The sequence below is a fragment of the Pantherophis guttatus genome, chromosome 14 (genome assembly GCF_059756535.1).
Source record: "Pantherophis guttatus breed Tessera chromosome 14, ASM5975653v1, whole genome shotgun sequence".
NCBI lineage: Eukaryota > Metazoa > Chordata > Lepidosauria > Squamata > Colubridae > Pantherophis > Pantherophis guttatus.
Window position 1 is genome coordinate 2,754,945 of NC_142076.1, and position 13,157 is coordinate 2,768,101.

General features: G+C 47.8%; 1 protein-coding gene across 3 annotated transcripts in view; it reads right to left on the reverse strand.

The window, feature by feature from the left end:
- Window positions 1-13,157, reverse strand: part of PKD1 (polycystin 1, transient receptor potential channel interacting) — a 204,593-nt gene that overhangs the window by 34,204 nt on the left and 157,232 nt on the right. For 2 of the 3 annotated variants that reach the window (XM_087878423.1, XM_087878424.1), the window contains exons 43-46: window positions 12,477-12,764; window positions 11,756-11,890; window positions 6,452-6,754; window positions 2,037-3,579 (exon numbers count right to left, since the gene is read on the reverse strand). In XM_087878423.1, the coding sequence (XP_087734549.1) occupies window positions 3,007-3,579; window positions 6,452-6,754; window positions 11,756-11,890; window positions 12,477-12,764 (1,299 nt within the window). In that variant the 3' untranslated portion in view covers window positions 2,037-3,006. Of the gene's footprint in view, window positions 1-2,036; window positions 3,580-6,451; window positions 6,755-11,755; window positions 11,891-12,476; window positions 12,765-13,157 lie in introns of those variants that run through there. The other variant, XM_087878425.1, reaches the window with a different exon arrangement.

A 13,157-nucleotide genomic window follows, 5' to 3' on the forward strand; every position in this document is an offset into this window, starting at 1 on the left:
CCACGAGAACTTTTAACTGACCAACACAAGTGTAAAATCCCCTTCCTCTGGCTCAAGCTGTAACTGTCCATCCTCCACTTCATTTACTGGCCTGTTTTAGGCTGTGCAAAGCAGGGGTCTCCAACCTTGGCAACTTTAAGACTTGTGGACTTCAACTCCCAGAATTCCTCAGCCAGCAAAACTTGTGGAGTTGAAGCCCACAAGTCTTAAAGTTGCCAAGGTTGGAGACCCCTGCTTTAAAGGATGCCAACCTCAAGCCAGCTGTTGTTTAAAGAGGCCGATGTAACATGGCCTTAAGCTTTGGGCTGGCACTGGTCAATAGTTGCCGCACAGTGCCCCCTCCCCCCATTAAGGTGCTCCATTTCCAGCTGGCAAGAAGGGCAGGAGGGATGTCAGCTGGGCCCTCGGGAGGAGAATGGCCAACCACCGGCCCTGAACGGCTTCCCTCATTTCCTACTTGATCATGGCTAAGACTGAGAACTTTGGCCCCACAAGTAATCTAGCAAAACAATTTCTGATTCTTTCTTTCCCCAACTTCTTCGCTATCTCTTGACCAACCAGCCTTCTTTCCTGTTTCCATCAAAGGTAGGTAGGAGATTTCCTTTCAACTAAAGCAGTCTGGAATATGATATGACATTTGACAATAGCACCCTCATAAATAATATTAAAAACAGATAAATGCATTTTCCCGAGTGTCGGAAATGGTGGATACAGCTCCCCAAAGTAGCTACTGAAAAGAAATAACATCTTCTTGCGACTCTTAGGTAGCGAAGGCCCACCTAAGGCTGTTTAACTGAGGTTTTGGGAAAGCAGATGGGGAGGGGGCTCTGGGACGGGGGATCCTGTTGTATGTGCAGTGCCTTTGCAGTGAGTGCCCTGCCAGGAGGTCCTGCCTCCTGCCCTGGCATCTCCAAACTTCCTCTGGCAAACCCCGCACATTGCTTTGCACCCCCCACACCAGCAATACTTAAGCAAGGCTTTTGATGTCACTTTGTCTTAAATAACTACCACCTACACCTGTGAGCACAATACCACTGCTATAAAAACAGCCAACATACAAAAATATACATTTTTTTCCTCTTGTAAAAATCCCATATAAATTACTTATTATAATACACATAACATTAAACCGGCCACTGGAATATGATGGGATACGTCGCGAGAAAGGAGAAAGGACGGGTGCCTGCACGGACCAGCCGTAGCATTCAAATGGAAGGGATTGCCTGGATTAAAGTCAAGGGACGACATGGAGGTGGCTGCCTGTGCTGCTGGTTTCCAGGCCTCCCTATGGGCCTCTCGCAATCCTAGTCCTTGTGGGACTTGGAAGAGAGCAGGGTGGCCAGGCACATTAAGGACCCAGCCTGCAATGGTCAACTAGCCATCACGGTGGCCGAGCTCCGATTTGGGAGCTGGAACAGACTGATGACAAGTCGATGGGTTCATTCTCCACCATTTGCATCTGCAAGCAACCGTTTGTGTGCACCAGGAACACAAACAGATTCTTTAGACCAGGGGTCTCCAACCTTGGCAACTTGAAGACTGGTGGACTTCAACTCCCAGAATTCTGGGAGTTGAAATCCACAAGTCTTCAAGTTGCCAAGGTTGGAGACCCCTGGTTTAGACCAAGGGTGTGAAACTATGAGCCCTTTATGACTGGTGGACTTCGACTCCCAGAATTCCTAAGGCAGGCATTCTGGGAGTTGAAGTCCACCAGTCATAAAGGGGCCATAGTTCCTCACTACTGGCTTAGATGCTCATCCTCTTCTACCCAACATCAGAGCCATTCCAGTATTTCCAGGCTGCCACCTCACGGGGGTCCTGGGGGTGGGGGGTGGGGCCCACTCGAAGACATGAGAACTATTGGCCCACCTATGGTCATAATCCAGTGGCCTGTTTTAAATTATGATCTACAAGAAACAAAAATACTGCTTCCATGATATATTATCCTGCTCTTTAAAAGTTGCATGTGTCATTGGTAGCTAAGGCAAGCATAGATTAAAGTGCTGGCAGTAAATACAACTAGTAAACCATACGAATGAATGAATATGTAGATATATTCATATATTCATTCATGCATACTCAAAACACACATTCGCACCCACCAACCCTATAAAAATAAACCCATCACGTTTCTCAACAATAAAGTTACGCCATCAACGTAATACACATAAGCAGGCCTTCGCGGAGAACGACCGCGGGAACGAGACCTGGGGGAACCGGCTCCCAGCTCCTCTCCACGCAGCAAACTCCCACTCCCCACCTTTCCAACCGGCTTAGCTTTTTAGACCCATTAAACGGTTGCTGCCATCTTCAAGACTGGCAGATGGAGGGGCTTCAACTGCGCACACTGGTCAAAAAATAAGGGATCCTTTTTTTAAAAGGACTGACACTCTCTTTGGATTTATATACACAGCGTATACTCCATTCCGCTGGATTTGTCCTTTCCACACGACATTCTTCTGTCTCCAAAGTCCAGGATAAAAGTCCTTCCACTCCAGGCTCAGCCTGGCCATTGCTCAGCCATGGTTGTTCGGCTCCTCTCTTGAGCAGACTTTCCAAAAAAGAACAGGTTGCATTACAAATATTTTCTCTCTCACTCTCCCTCCCTCTCTCCCTCTCTCTCTCACACACACACTCACACACAAAAACCTGGTTTTGTTTGCTATAAAGCTTCTGTGAAAAAAAATAACACTTTTTTTTTTTGTTCTCGCCCTCCGAGAGTCCTTTCCTCTCCCTGGAGGGGGGTTCACACCACACCTGACTTGGCCTTTTCTGGTTCCTGCACCCTCCCCCCCTCCATGCATGGAAACCAGGAGAGAGCTGTTCAGCCTCTGCAGAAGCCAAAAGTCGGGGAAAGGTCCTGTGTCACCTGGCAGCGTCGTGGAAGGCTGTGGCTCCGAGTGCCGGTTGGTGCCCCTGCGGCTTCCAGAGCCGACCTGCAGCCTCCACCAAAAGGGACCAGAGTGACAGAGCCTGAGGCTGGACTAGAAGCATCTCCCGTCTGCTTTACTTGCTGGTGGGGTGGACTCGGTTGTTGGCCCGCAGAGGCCTCTTCCTTTTGGCCGCTGCTACCAGCGTCTTCTGTGGCGTCAGCAGAGCGCCTGGGGTGCTGTGGATGACCCGGAAGGCCGCAGGGCTGCTTAGGGGCCGGGAGGGTAGGACAGGCCAGCTGCTAGGGCCCGGCTCGGAAGACAGGCAGGCAGGGGCGGTGCGGATGGGGTGGGAAAGGCTGGCTGGCCTCTCGGCCCTCAGCCTGCCCCTCCACCTGGCTTGTCGGTTCCGGCTGCTCTCCAACCGGCACTCCAAGCCGTACACCTCCTCGGCTGCCCCGTTCACCCGGTCGAACTGGGTGAGCAGCGTCTGCAGGAGGGAAAGGAGCTGCTGGATCTCCACATCGAGCTCCATGCTGTCGCAGGTGCTGGTGGTGAGGCTGAGCCCGTCCAGCTGGCTGGAGGAAGTGGAGGCCCGGGAGCTCTCGGAGGCAGCGCTGGGGGTGGCTCCCTGCAATGACCGGGAATCCTGGCTGGAGGAGCGGGAGGGCAGCGGCTCCATCCCTTCGAAGCGGACCTTGTGGCGGAACTGCGGGAAGAGAAGCATCTCATGAGCCATGGTGGCGCAGTGGTGAGAATGCAGTACTGCAGGCTACTTCTGCTGACTGCTGGCTGTCTGCAATTTGGCAGTTCGAATCTCACTGGCTCAAGGTTGACTCAGCCTTCTGTCCTTCCGAGGTGGGTAAAATGAGGACCCAAATTGTTGGGGGCAACAGGCTGACTCTGTAAACCGCTTAGAGAGGGCTGTAAAGCTCTATGAAGCGGTATATATCTAAGAGCTAGTGCTAGTTTCCTTCCTTCCTTCCTTCCTTCCTTCCTTCCTTCCTTCCTTCCTTCCTTCCTTCCCTCCCTCCCTCCCTCCCTCCCTCCCTCCCTCCCTTCACAGTAGTTAAAATGCAGTATTGCAGGCTAATTCTGCCCACTGCCAGCAGTTTGATCCTGACCGGCTCAAGGTTGACTAAGCCTTCCGTCCTTCCATGGTGGGTAAAATGAGGACCCAGATTGTTGGGGACAACATGCTGACTCTGTAAACCGCTTAGAGAGGCACTGTGAAGCGGTATATAAGTCTAAGGGCTAGTGCTATCTCAGCAGTTGGACTTGACTCAGCCTCACCCGAGGGCCCTGGAGACTCAGCGGGGCTCCTGAGTACCCTCCATCTGCGTTTCCCTGACAGCAAAATTATGTGAACCATAATGGTGATGAAATGCACAAGGCACAGGAGAACTATAGCCCCACACAAAGATGCCAAAGCAGGGGCTTAAAAGTCAAGCACAGAAAAATCCCCTGCCTTTCACTTATCCTCTCACTCTTGTTTTGCCCCCTTTGGAGTCTGTGCCTTCAGCTGCAGCATCTGCACTCAGTCTGACCCTCCCTATGTGGAAATGGGGCAGACCGGAAGCCATGAGGTCAAGGAGCTCTGGTGGCTCAGCAGACTAATTAACATCCACTTACATCAGCTGCCTGCAATTACTGCGAGTTCAATTCTCACCAGGCTCAAGGCTGACTCAGCCTTCCATCCTTTCTAAGGTAGGTAAAATGAGGACCCGGTTTGTGGGGGCAATAAGCTGACTTTGTATAAAATATACAAAAGGATGAAGGCTATTGCTTAACGCATTGTAAGCCGTCCTGAGTCTCCGGAGAAGGGCAGCATATAAATCATTTTTTTTAAAAAAAAGGTTGCTCTGGGCAGGCCAGCCTCTCCTCTGCTCTTCCTCAAAATGCCCAGCCACGGGCCTCCACTCGAGGGCAGAAAGGTTTCCTGTGTGGAGAAGGGCCTCTTTTCTTTCCCATTTCTTTCCCGGGGGGGAGCATGGCTCCGGAGGGGAGGACCCTGCCCGATGGCCCAGGGTTGAAGTGCCTTTCATTTGTTTACATGGTTTAAAGTGCCTTCTAGTCCCAAAGCAGATTTTACAGACACGTATACACCAGTGGTGAAATGTAAAATTTGTTACTACCGGTTCTGTGGGTGTAGCTTGGTGGCAGGGAGTAATGTGACTGGGTGGGTGTGGCCAACTTTTTTTTTTTTTTACTTTTAAAACCATTTTTTCTAAAACCTTCGGCCGAAGAGGTTGTAAAAACATGCTTTTAAAAGCCTCTGACGATCCCAGCTGAGTTGCCTGATCGTCAGAGGCTTTTTTTTTCTTTTAAAAGCATTTTTTCTACAACCTCTTCAGCTGAAGAGGTTGTAGAAAAAATGCTTTTAAAAATTTTAAAAAAAAGTCTCTGATGATTGCGTGGCTCAGCTGGGCGGGGAGGGGGCAGGGATTTTTGCTACTGGTTCTCTGAACCAGCTGCCGCCATCACTACCGGATCGGGCGATCCGGTCTGAACCGGGAGCATTTCACCCCTGTTATACACACATCCGTGCCATTGGATTTAAATCAAAATCAATAGAGCAAAATTTTAAGTCACTCCAAAATTGCAAAAAAAAATAAAAATAAGTCCACTTAACAACAAAACAAAATCTGGCAGCCCTAAATACCTCAGCCGCTTCCTAAAATCCTCCTGATCTCCATGCAAGTTCACGTGTGTGTGTGTGTGTGTGTCTGTGAATTCAACAGTGTGAGTGCTGGATCCAGATGGCAGCCGTGATGGCTTGATGGTAAGAGGACCTTTGGTGCGTCTCACATGTGCAAGACCCCTAAAAAGGACGGGAGCTTCACTAGTATGGTTGGACCACCCTGTGATCCTGGCCTCCTGTCCCTGAAGGTCAGAAGGCCAGGTGCCCTTCTGGATGCCACATCAGTTGACCGTCATTTTTGCTAAAAGCAGCAAGGAATGAACAGCACTTCCGTGGCAGAGGTGAGATTTCCACCTCCTCCACGGCCAGGAAAACCCTCCGTAAATGCTACTTGCCCAACTTGGGCAGGCGCAGAACCCAGAGACGGGACTCCTCCTTGGAGAAAGCAGCCCAAAGGCTTGAGAAGACCCTGTCTTCTATTTTTTCTGAACCCTGAAATAAGTGCTTGGCCTTATTGCCATGCAGTCAACAGCCCGATGGGGCTTATTATCAGGGGAGGTCTTATTTTGGGGAAACAGGGTAACTCCTTTCCATTTTGAGCTGGGTTTGGCCTGCCAGACTAGCCAGGCTAAGGAGAGAAGGACGAGAGCTCCCAGAGGCTTCCCCCCAGTGGTGAAATCCAATTTTTTTTACAACTGGTTCTGTGGGTGTGGCTTGGTGGCCACGGGAAGGATACTGCAAAATCCCCATTCCCTCCCCACTCCTGGGGGAAGGATACTGCAAAATCTCCATTCCCACCCCACTCTGGAGCCAGCCAGAGGTGATATTTGCCAGTTCTCTGAACTGCTCAAAATTTCTGCTACCGGTTCTCCAGAACCTGTCAGAACCTGCTGGATTTCACCCCTGCTTTCCCCCTCTCCCGACCCGGGCAGTTCCTCACCTCCTTGGCTTTGCTGAATCCCATCCACATCTTGAGCCTCCGAAGAAAAAGCTCCACCATTTCGTAGTCCTGAGATTCGAAGGCCGGCCGGTACATCTCAAAGCGGGTCTCGCGGTAACGATGGATGAGCACGGCGGGGAAGAGCCGCGAGAGGCACCACAGCTGCAGCACCACATAGCTGGCCCAGATGAGGTGGGGAAGCCCTGCAGGTCCCGGGAGGCTCTTGCCACTATGCAGACCGGTGAGGAACAGCTGGATCCCTCGGCCAAAGCCGGAGAAGCCCTCGGAGGTGGAGGAGAAGAGCTGCGCAGACACAGAGGGAGGCTGGTGAGCGGCTGGACAGGAAGGTCTATCCAGGAAGGCAGTCTAGAGCTCAGGACTCTCCTTCCCTATGTAGGTGAAGTCCAAATAGTCTCACGGGGGCTGGTTTGTTGATTCCCAGCCTCCTAGGGTCTTGAACCCTGTTTTTCCAACTCAGAATGGACAGAGAAGCCCAGTGCTTGCAGAGAGCAGCAGCCCATCTGCGCTCACTGTTAACTGCACCCAGCCTGGCCCCAAATGGCTGTCTTTGGGTCCCCCTCCCCAAGATCTCATGGCATGGGTGTCAATGAGCAACACATCCTTTGGAATCCGTGATGGAAATAAAACCGATGCTGTAACGCATCTCTGTCAACGGCTATAGAATATTATTATTAAAGCGAGCATTTCTGGGATATTTCAAAGATGGACTAGAGAACTTGAATTTCCATTAAAGCCGGGTTAATGGGCTTCATAGCAGGGGTGAAATCCAAATTTTTTCCTTACCGGTTCTGTGGGCATGGCTTGGTGGCCGTGGCAGAGGAAGGATATTGCAAAATCTCCATTCCCACCCCACTCTGGGGACAGCAAGAGGTGGTATTTGTCGGTTCTTCAAACTACTCAACATTTCCGCTACCGGTTCTCCAGAACCTGTCAGAACCTGCTGGATTTCACCCCTGCCTCATAGCCTTAAAAATGTTGGTTTTATCTGTATTTACAGATTTAAAAACAAGCTTGATTCACCAAAAATTGTATTTAGGACCCACTGGGCTCCCAAAAGAATGTATTTGAAAGGATGGGCATCAGAGATCCTATGTTGGGGGTGCAAAACATTGGAGGGCCATTGACCCTCAATTGATAAGTGGATGTGTGATCATTTATCCCAGAGATGCTTTTTCATAAGGCAACTGGGCTTTGTTTTTCCTTGAAGATGTTTCATTTCTCATCCAAGAAGCTTCTTCAGTTCATGAGAAATGAGAAGCGAAGCGTCTTCAAGGAAAAAGTCCAGCTGCCTTTTGAAAAAGCACCTTTGTTACAACATCACCTGGATGACTGTGAATCTGCATAGACATGTGATGATTTAGTATCCTGGGAGGCGGGATAGTATGTTAGAGTATATTACATTTATGGAAAAAATTTTGCAGCCATATGTCTTACTATGGAAGAGATTATGGGATTTTTAAATTTCATTTTTCAAGGTTTCTCAAACATCTCAAACTGTTTTTCCTTTTAGAATTTCCATCCATGGGATCCTTCCTACTCTCTTGCAAAGCTTGTTGAAGTTGGCTCTCTTAAAGTCTAAAACACTAATCTGACTTGGTTCAGTTACCTGTGGTTGCATTAAGGTGAATTCAATATGACATGGTTGCTCTTCCCCAAAATTCCTACTCTTCTATAATCCTGCAACTATTTTGCCTGCATTAATAATTGGTCCCTATTATTTTTCAATAATATCTTGCATTGTACATATTACAGAGGGGAATTCCTTGGCAAACTGGGGACTGTAGACCAGTATATAATAGAGATTTTTTTTTTCCTTTTCTCTTAGTTTGCATTTTTAATTTGTCCTTTTAATTTTTTTAAATCCTTAAATCTTTTTTTTCCCTTTAACATTAAAACTTGTTTTGTTAAAAAATAGCATAAATAAAAAAGCCACATCCTTTTATTTTTCCGCCAATAAAATGAAATAACTTGCTGGCGTTCTCTCCCCACCCCCACATTCCCACCACCTGCCCCAATATTCCAAATATGTCTGTATTTCTTCAATGGTTAGGAAATCCTCTCCTCCTGAGAAGCAGAAGGCAGAGACAGGTAATTGAAAAAGAGACAAATAAACATCCTAGATGTGGCTTCACAATGATACAACATAGAGTTGAGCACCAAATCTTTATGGGTGGTGTGGGTCTAAGACACCTCCGCAAAGAAGTCTATGGAGATTCTCAGTCCTCCAGGTCCTGGTTGTCCCAAAGGTGCTTTTTCAGGAGGCAACTGGACTTTCTGGTTTTTCTTTGAAGACGTTTTACTTCTCATCCAAGAAGCTTCTTCAGCTTTGACAGGCTGGTGGGGAACGGAAGGATTTATATTCCTTGCAGACAGCTGGACATTTGCATCCTTTTAGCGTGTTGCTGGAGGTTTATCTGTGTCCTCGGGGTCACCTGAGTGGTGCAAGTGGGTGTGGAGCCTTCTTGGAACCATTGAAAGGACTGTGGATGAGACATCCTGGTCTCCGTGGATGCACAAAAAGCCTTCGACAGAGTGAGCTGGAAATTTCTCTTTGCACAGTTGAACGAAATGGAATTCGGGGAAAGATTTACCAGGGCAATCCGGACAGTATATGCAAAACAGACAGCGAAAATACTTATTAATGGGGAGGAGTCTGAAAAAATTGATATAAGTAAAGGTACTAGACAGGGATGTCCATTATCTCCACTTTTATTTATTTTAACCCTAGAGTTATTATTGAATGAGGTCAGAAGAAATCAAGGAATTAGAGGGCTAAGAACCAGAGGGGAAGAGTTTAAGCTCCAAGCCTTTGCGGACGACTTGATATTTGTCTTGGAAGAACCTTTGGAATCGGGACCAATCTTGCTACAGGAGTTGGAGGCTTACGGGAAAGTAGCGGGATTTAAATTAAATAAAGATAAAACCAAGATCCTAATTAAAAATATGACGAAGAATCAAAAAGCGCAGTTAGAGGAAGAACTAGGGATCCAGATAGTTAAAAAACTAAAATACTTAGGAATTTGGCTTTCATCTAAATGCTCGACCATTAAAGAAGATAACTACCAAAAACTACTTAGTCAAACTAAAGAAATGTTGGAAGGATGGGAAAGTTTACAGTTATCATTATTAGGTAGAATTGCAGTAGTTAAGACATATATCCTGCCTAAATGAATTTTTCTCTTTCAGACAGCCCCCGTTTTAGTAGATACAAATTTTTTTCATTCTTTAGATCAGTGTATACGTAGATTTGTATGGCAGAACAAAAAACCAAGGATTAAATTGAAAATGCTTCAAGAATCCCCTTCCAGGGGAGGATTTGGCCTACCTAAATGGGAGCTTTATCATCAGGCAGCTGTCTTAACTTGGATCAGAGACTGGATTGCCCTGAGGAGGAGGAGAATCCTTAGCTTGGAAGGCCACAATTTGCAACAGGGGTGGCACTATTATCTGAGTCAGGAAAGGCCCAAAAAACATAAATATTTTATGGACCACTTTATTCGAAAGGTTTTGATGACCATATGGGATCGAATAAGAAATAAATTTTATCTGATGACTCCGATTTGGCTTTCCCCTTTAGAGGCAATGATACACCCGACTCTTTACAACAGAAATAAACCATTAACTTACCAAGCTCTGTTGGATCCCTCAGGCAAAGTAAAATCTCGAAATATGCTGGTGGAATTAGGCTATGAGCTAGATTGGTGGTCATACAATCAGATCCAATCTAGGACAGCTCAGGATAAAAATAAAGGAGGAATCTATAATTCTCTACAGAAACTTGATAAGATCTTGTTGGGGAAGGATGAGAAGGTATTATCCAAACTGTATCAATTCCTCTTAATGGATTGGATCGGAGAGGAGGTCATTAAGGACTCAATGATTGCCTGGGGGAGAAATTTGGGATACTCGATTGAACTCGAAAAATGGGAAGAAATCTGGGGGACAACCTTAAAATTAACAATGTCAGTTTCCTATAAGGAAAATATATACAAAATGCTGTATAGATGGCACCTGCCCCCGGCTAGATTATCGAAGATGTTCCCGGGGACCTCTCCGGTTTGCTGGAAATGCAACGGAACTTACTTTCATAGTTGGTGGACCTGTCTCCGAGCAAAAGAATATTGGGCTAGAATTCAAAAATGGATTTTAGAAATCATAGGATGTAGAATAGATTTGAACCCGGAAACATTTTTACTAGGCATGAAACCAGAGAACTTAAACAAATCTAATTGGTATCTCGCTCTCCACATCATCATTGCAGCCAGGATCTCGTTCGCGCAAGAATGGAAATCCAAAAATATCCCATCGGAGGCTACGTTAATTGCAAAGATCATGGACTGTGCAGAAGCAGACAAATTTACTGGACTTTTGCGAGATAGACAAGAGTCGGGGGTATATAGGAGCTGGGACAGATGGTATGCTTGGCTGCAAAAAAAGAAATCTTAAGAAAAATGAAAATATTAACCTTAATGTGAACGTGGGTAAATATTTACAGGAGTATTGCATGACAATTGAGAATTCCTTTTTCTAGTTAAACTTTTCTTTCTTTTGATGAGTTAGCTTAATGGAAGTTTGTACTTTCTCCAGGCGAAAATTGATACTTTAAAACTCTATATGTATTATATTACTCTCTGCAATTCTATCCATATTATTATATTTTTTTCTGTATTTTTTAATAATTTTCAATAAAAATATTATTTAAAAAAAAAAAAGAAAGGACTGTGGATGAGAAGCGAAACGTCTTCAAAGAAAAACCAGAAAGTCCAGTTGCCTCTTGAAAAAGCACCTTTGGGATTCCGCAAAGAAGGACACCTTCTCGGAAGTCAAGGGGAGACCAGAAGCGGCACATATGTCGGAACTCTTCCCTGGTTTCAGGTGAGAATAAACTGCTGAAATGAGTCCAGGAGCCTGGGGGAGGGATCACCACCCACCCCGGGAAAGAGTCTCAACTGAGGCCGAGGTCTCTGCCTGCAGAATGGGGCTGTTGCTGGTCAAGGAGGAAAACCGCGTCTCTCTTGGTAAAGCTAGGTTGAAGAAACCACGTTTAGAAAAGTGGCTGTGTTGATCCCCTCCAGTGGCCAGAAGACAAAGCATTTTGCTAAGGGTAGTAAAAAAAGCACCTGGATTGGTTGGCATGGGTCACGGGTCAAACCAGGGGAAGGGGCTTCCACAGGGCAGATTAGAGGAAGGGGCCCAGCTTTCCTAACCCTCCAGATGCTGACCCACTGGTGGGACAATGTCCCCTTAGCCCACCCCTCCCTATTTCAGGGTTTCCCCCATTACCAGGTAGCCGAGCTGTGTGTAAGCCAACGTCAGGATCGCAAAGGCCAAACCGATGCCCAGCAGCTCCCCGGCCGATTTCTGCAAAGCTTTGCCGAACGTGGACCACTGTCGGATGAAGCGCAGCTGCTGGGAAGCCTTTGGGAAGCAGAGAGGGGGGCTTGCTTAGCAAGGGCTGGCTTGGCTAGGGAGTCGGTTGGGGCAACCTCAGCTCAGTTTAAGGCCAGGGTGAGAAATCCTTCCCGAAGGGGAGCGGGACCTGAGAGTCCTGCTGCGTATTGTGCCAATGATTTCTGTTTCAAATATTGGAGCAGCGCTATCATGTCGCCCCCTAGCTTACAGAGTCAGCATATTGACCCCAACAATCTGGGTCCTCATTTTACTGACGGATGGAAGGCTAAGTCAACCTTGAGCCGATCAGGATCGAACTCCTGGAGTGAGCAGTGAATTAGCCTGCAGTACTGCATTCTGACCACTGTGGTACCACGTAGATGGTATAAGCATGGGTGTCAAACTCGCGGCGTCATGTTGCCGTCACATGACGTTTCGCGAAGTTTTTCCCATTCACGGAGCTGGGGTGGCCATGGCCTGCACCTGACGCATCCGGCCCGCAGGCCACCAGTTTGATACCCCTGGTATAGGGTGTCTCCTCTCTGAGCAGGGGGTTTTCTGAAGCTTTCCTAACAGCGATTCCTGCACCCTCCTGATCGAGGCCTCTTCCTACCTTGACTGTCAGCAGGAAGAGCAGAGAAGCAGCCAGGCAGCTGAAGGCCACGTGGAGAGATGCCACCGGGTAGAAGCTGGTGAAGGCCCGCTTGTTCTTCAGGTACTTTGCCCACTGCCGCTCAGCCAGAGTGGCCTGGCTGAGGTGGACAACCACCGTGCAGGTGGTGGCCAGGATGAGCAGCCACTGGCCGTAGCTGCTGAGCACAGCAAAGTAAGCCTTGCCTTCCTTCTTGATGGCCAGAGATTCGGAGACCACGAAATAGACCACCAGGATCATAAGGAAGACCTGGATGGGGAGGAGAAAGAGGACAGCTGAGCTCCCAGGAAAGGTGGAGGTGGCCAAACCTGGATGAGTCCCTTCCACATCTTCTATCACTTCCTAGGAGAGTCCCGTTGCTGCACCCTGAGTAGCAACATGGACTAGTGGTGGAATTCAAATTTTTTTACTACCAGTTCTGTGGGTGTGGCTTGGTGGGCATGGCAGGGGAAGGATACTGCAAAATCCCCATTCCCTCCCCACTCTTGGGGGAAGGATATTGCAAAATCTCCATTCCCACCCCACTTTGGGGACAGCCAGAGGTGGCATTTGCCGGTTCTCAGAACTACTCAAAATTTCTGCTACCGGTTCTCCAGAACCTGTCAGAACCTGCTGGATTTCACCCCTGACATGGACTCTCTG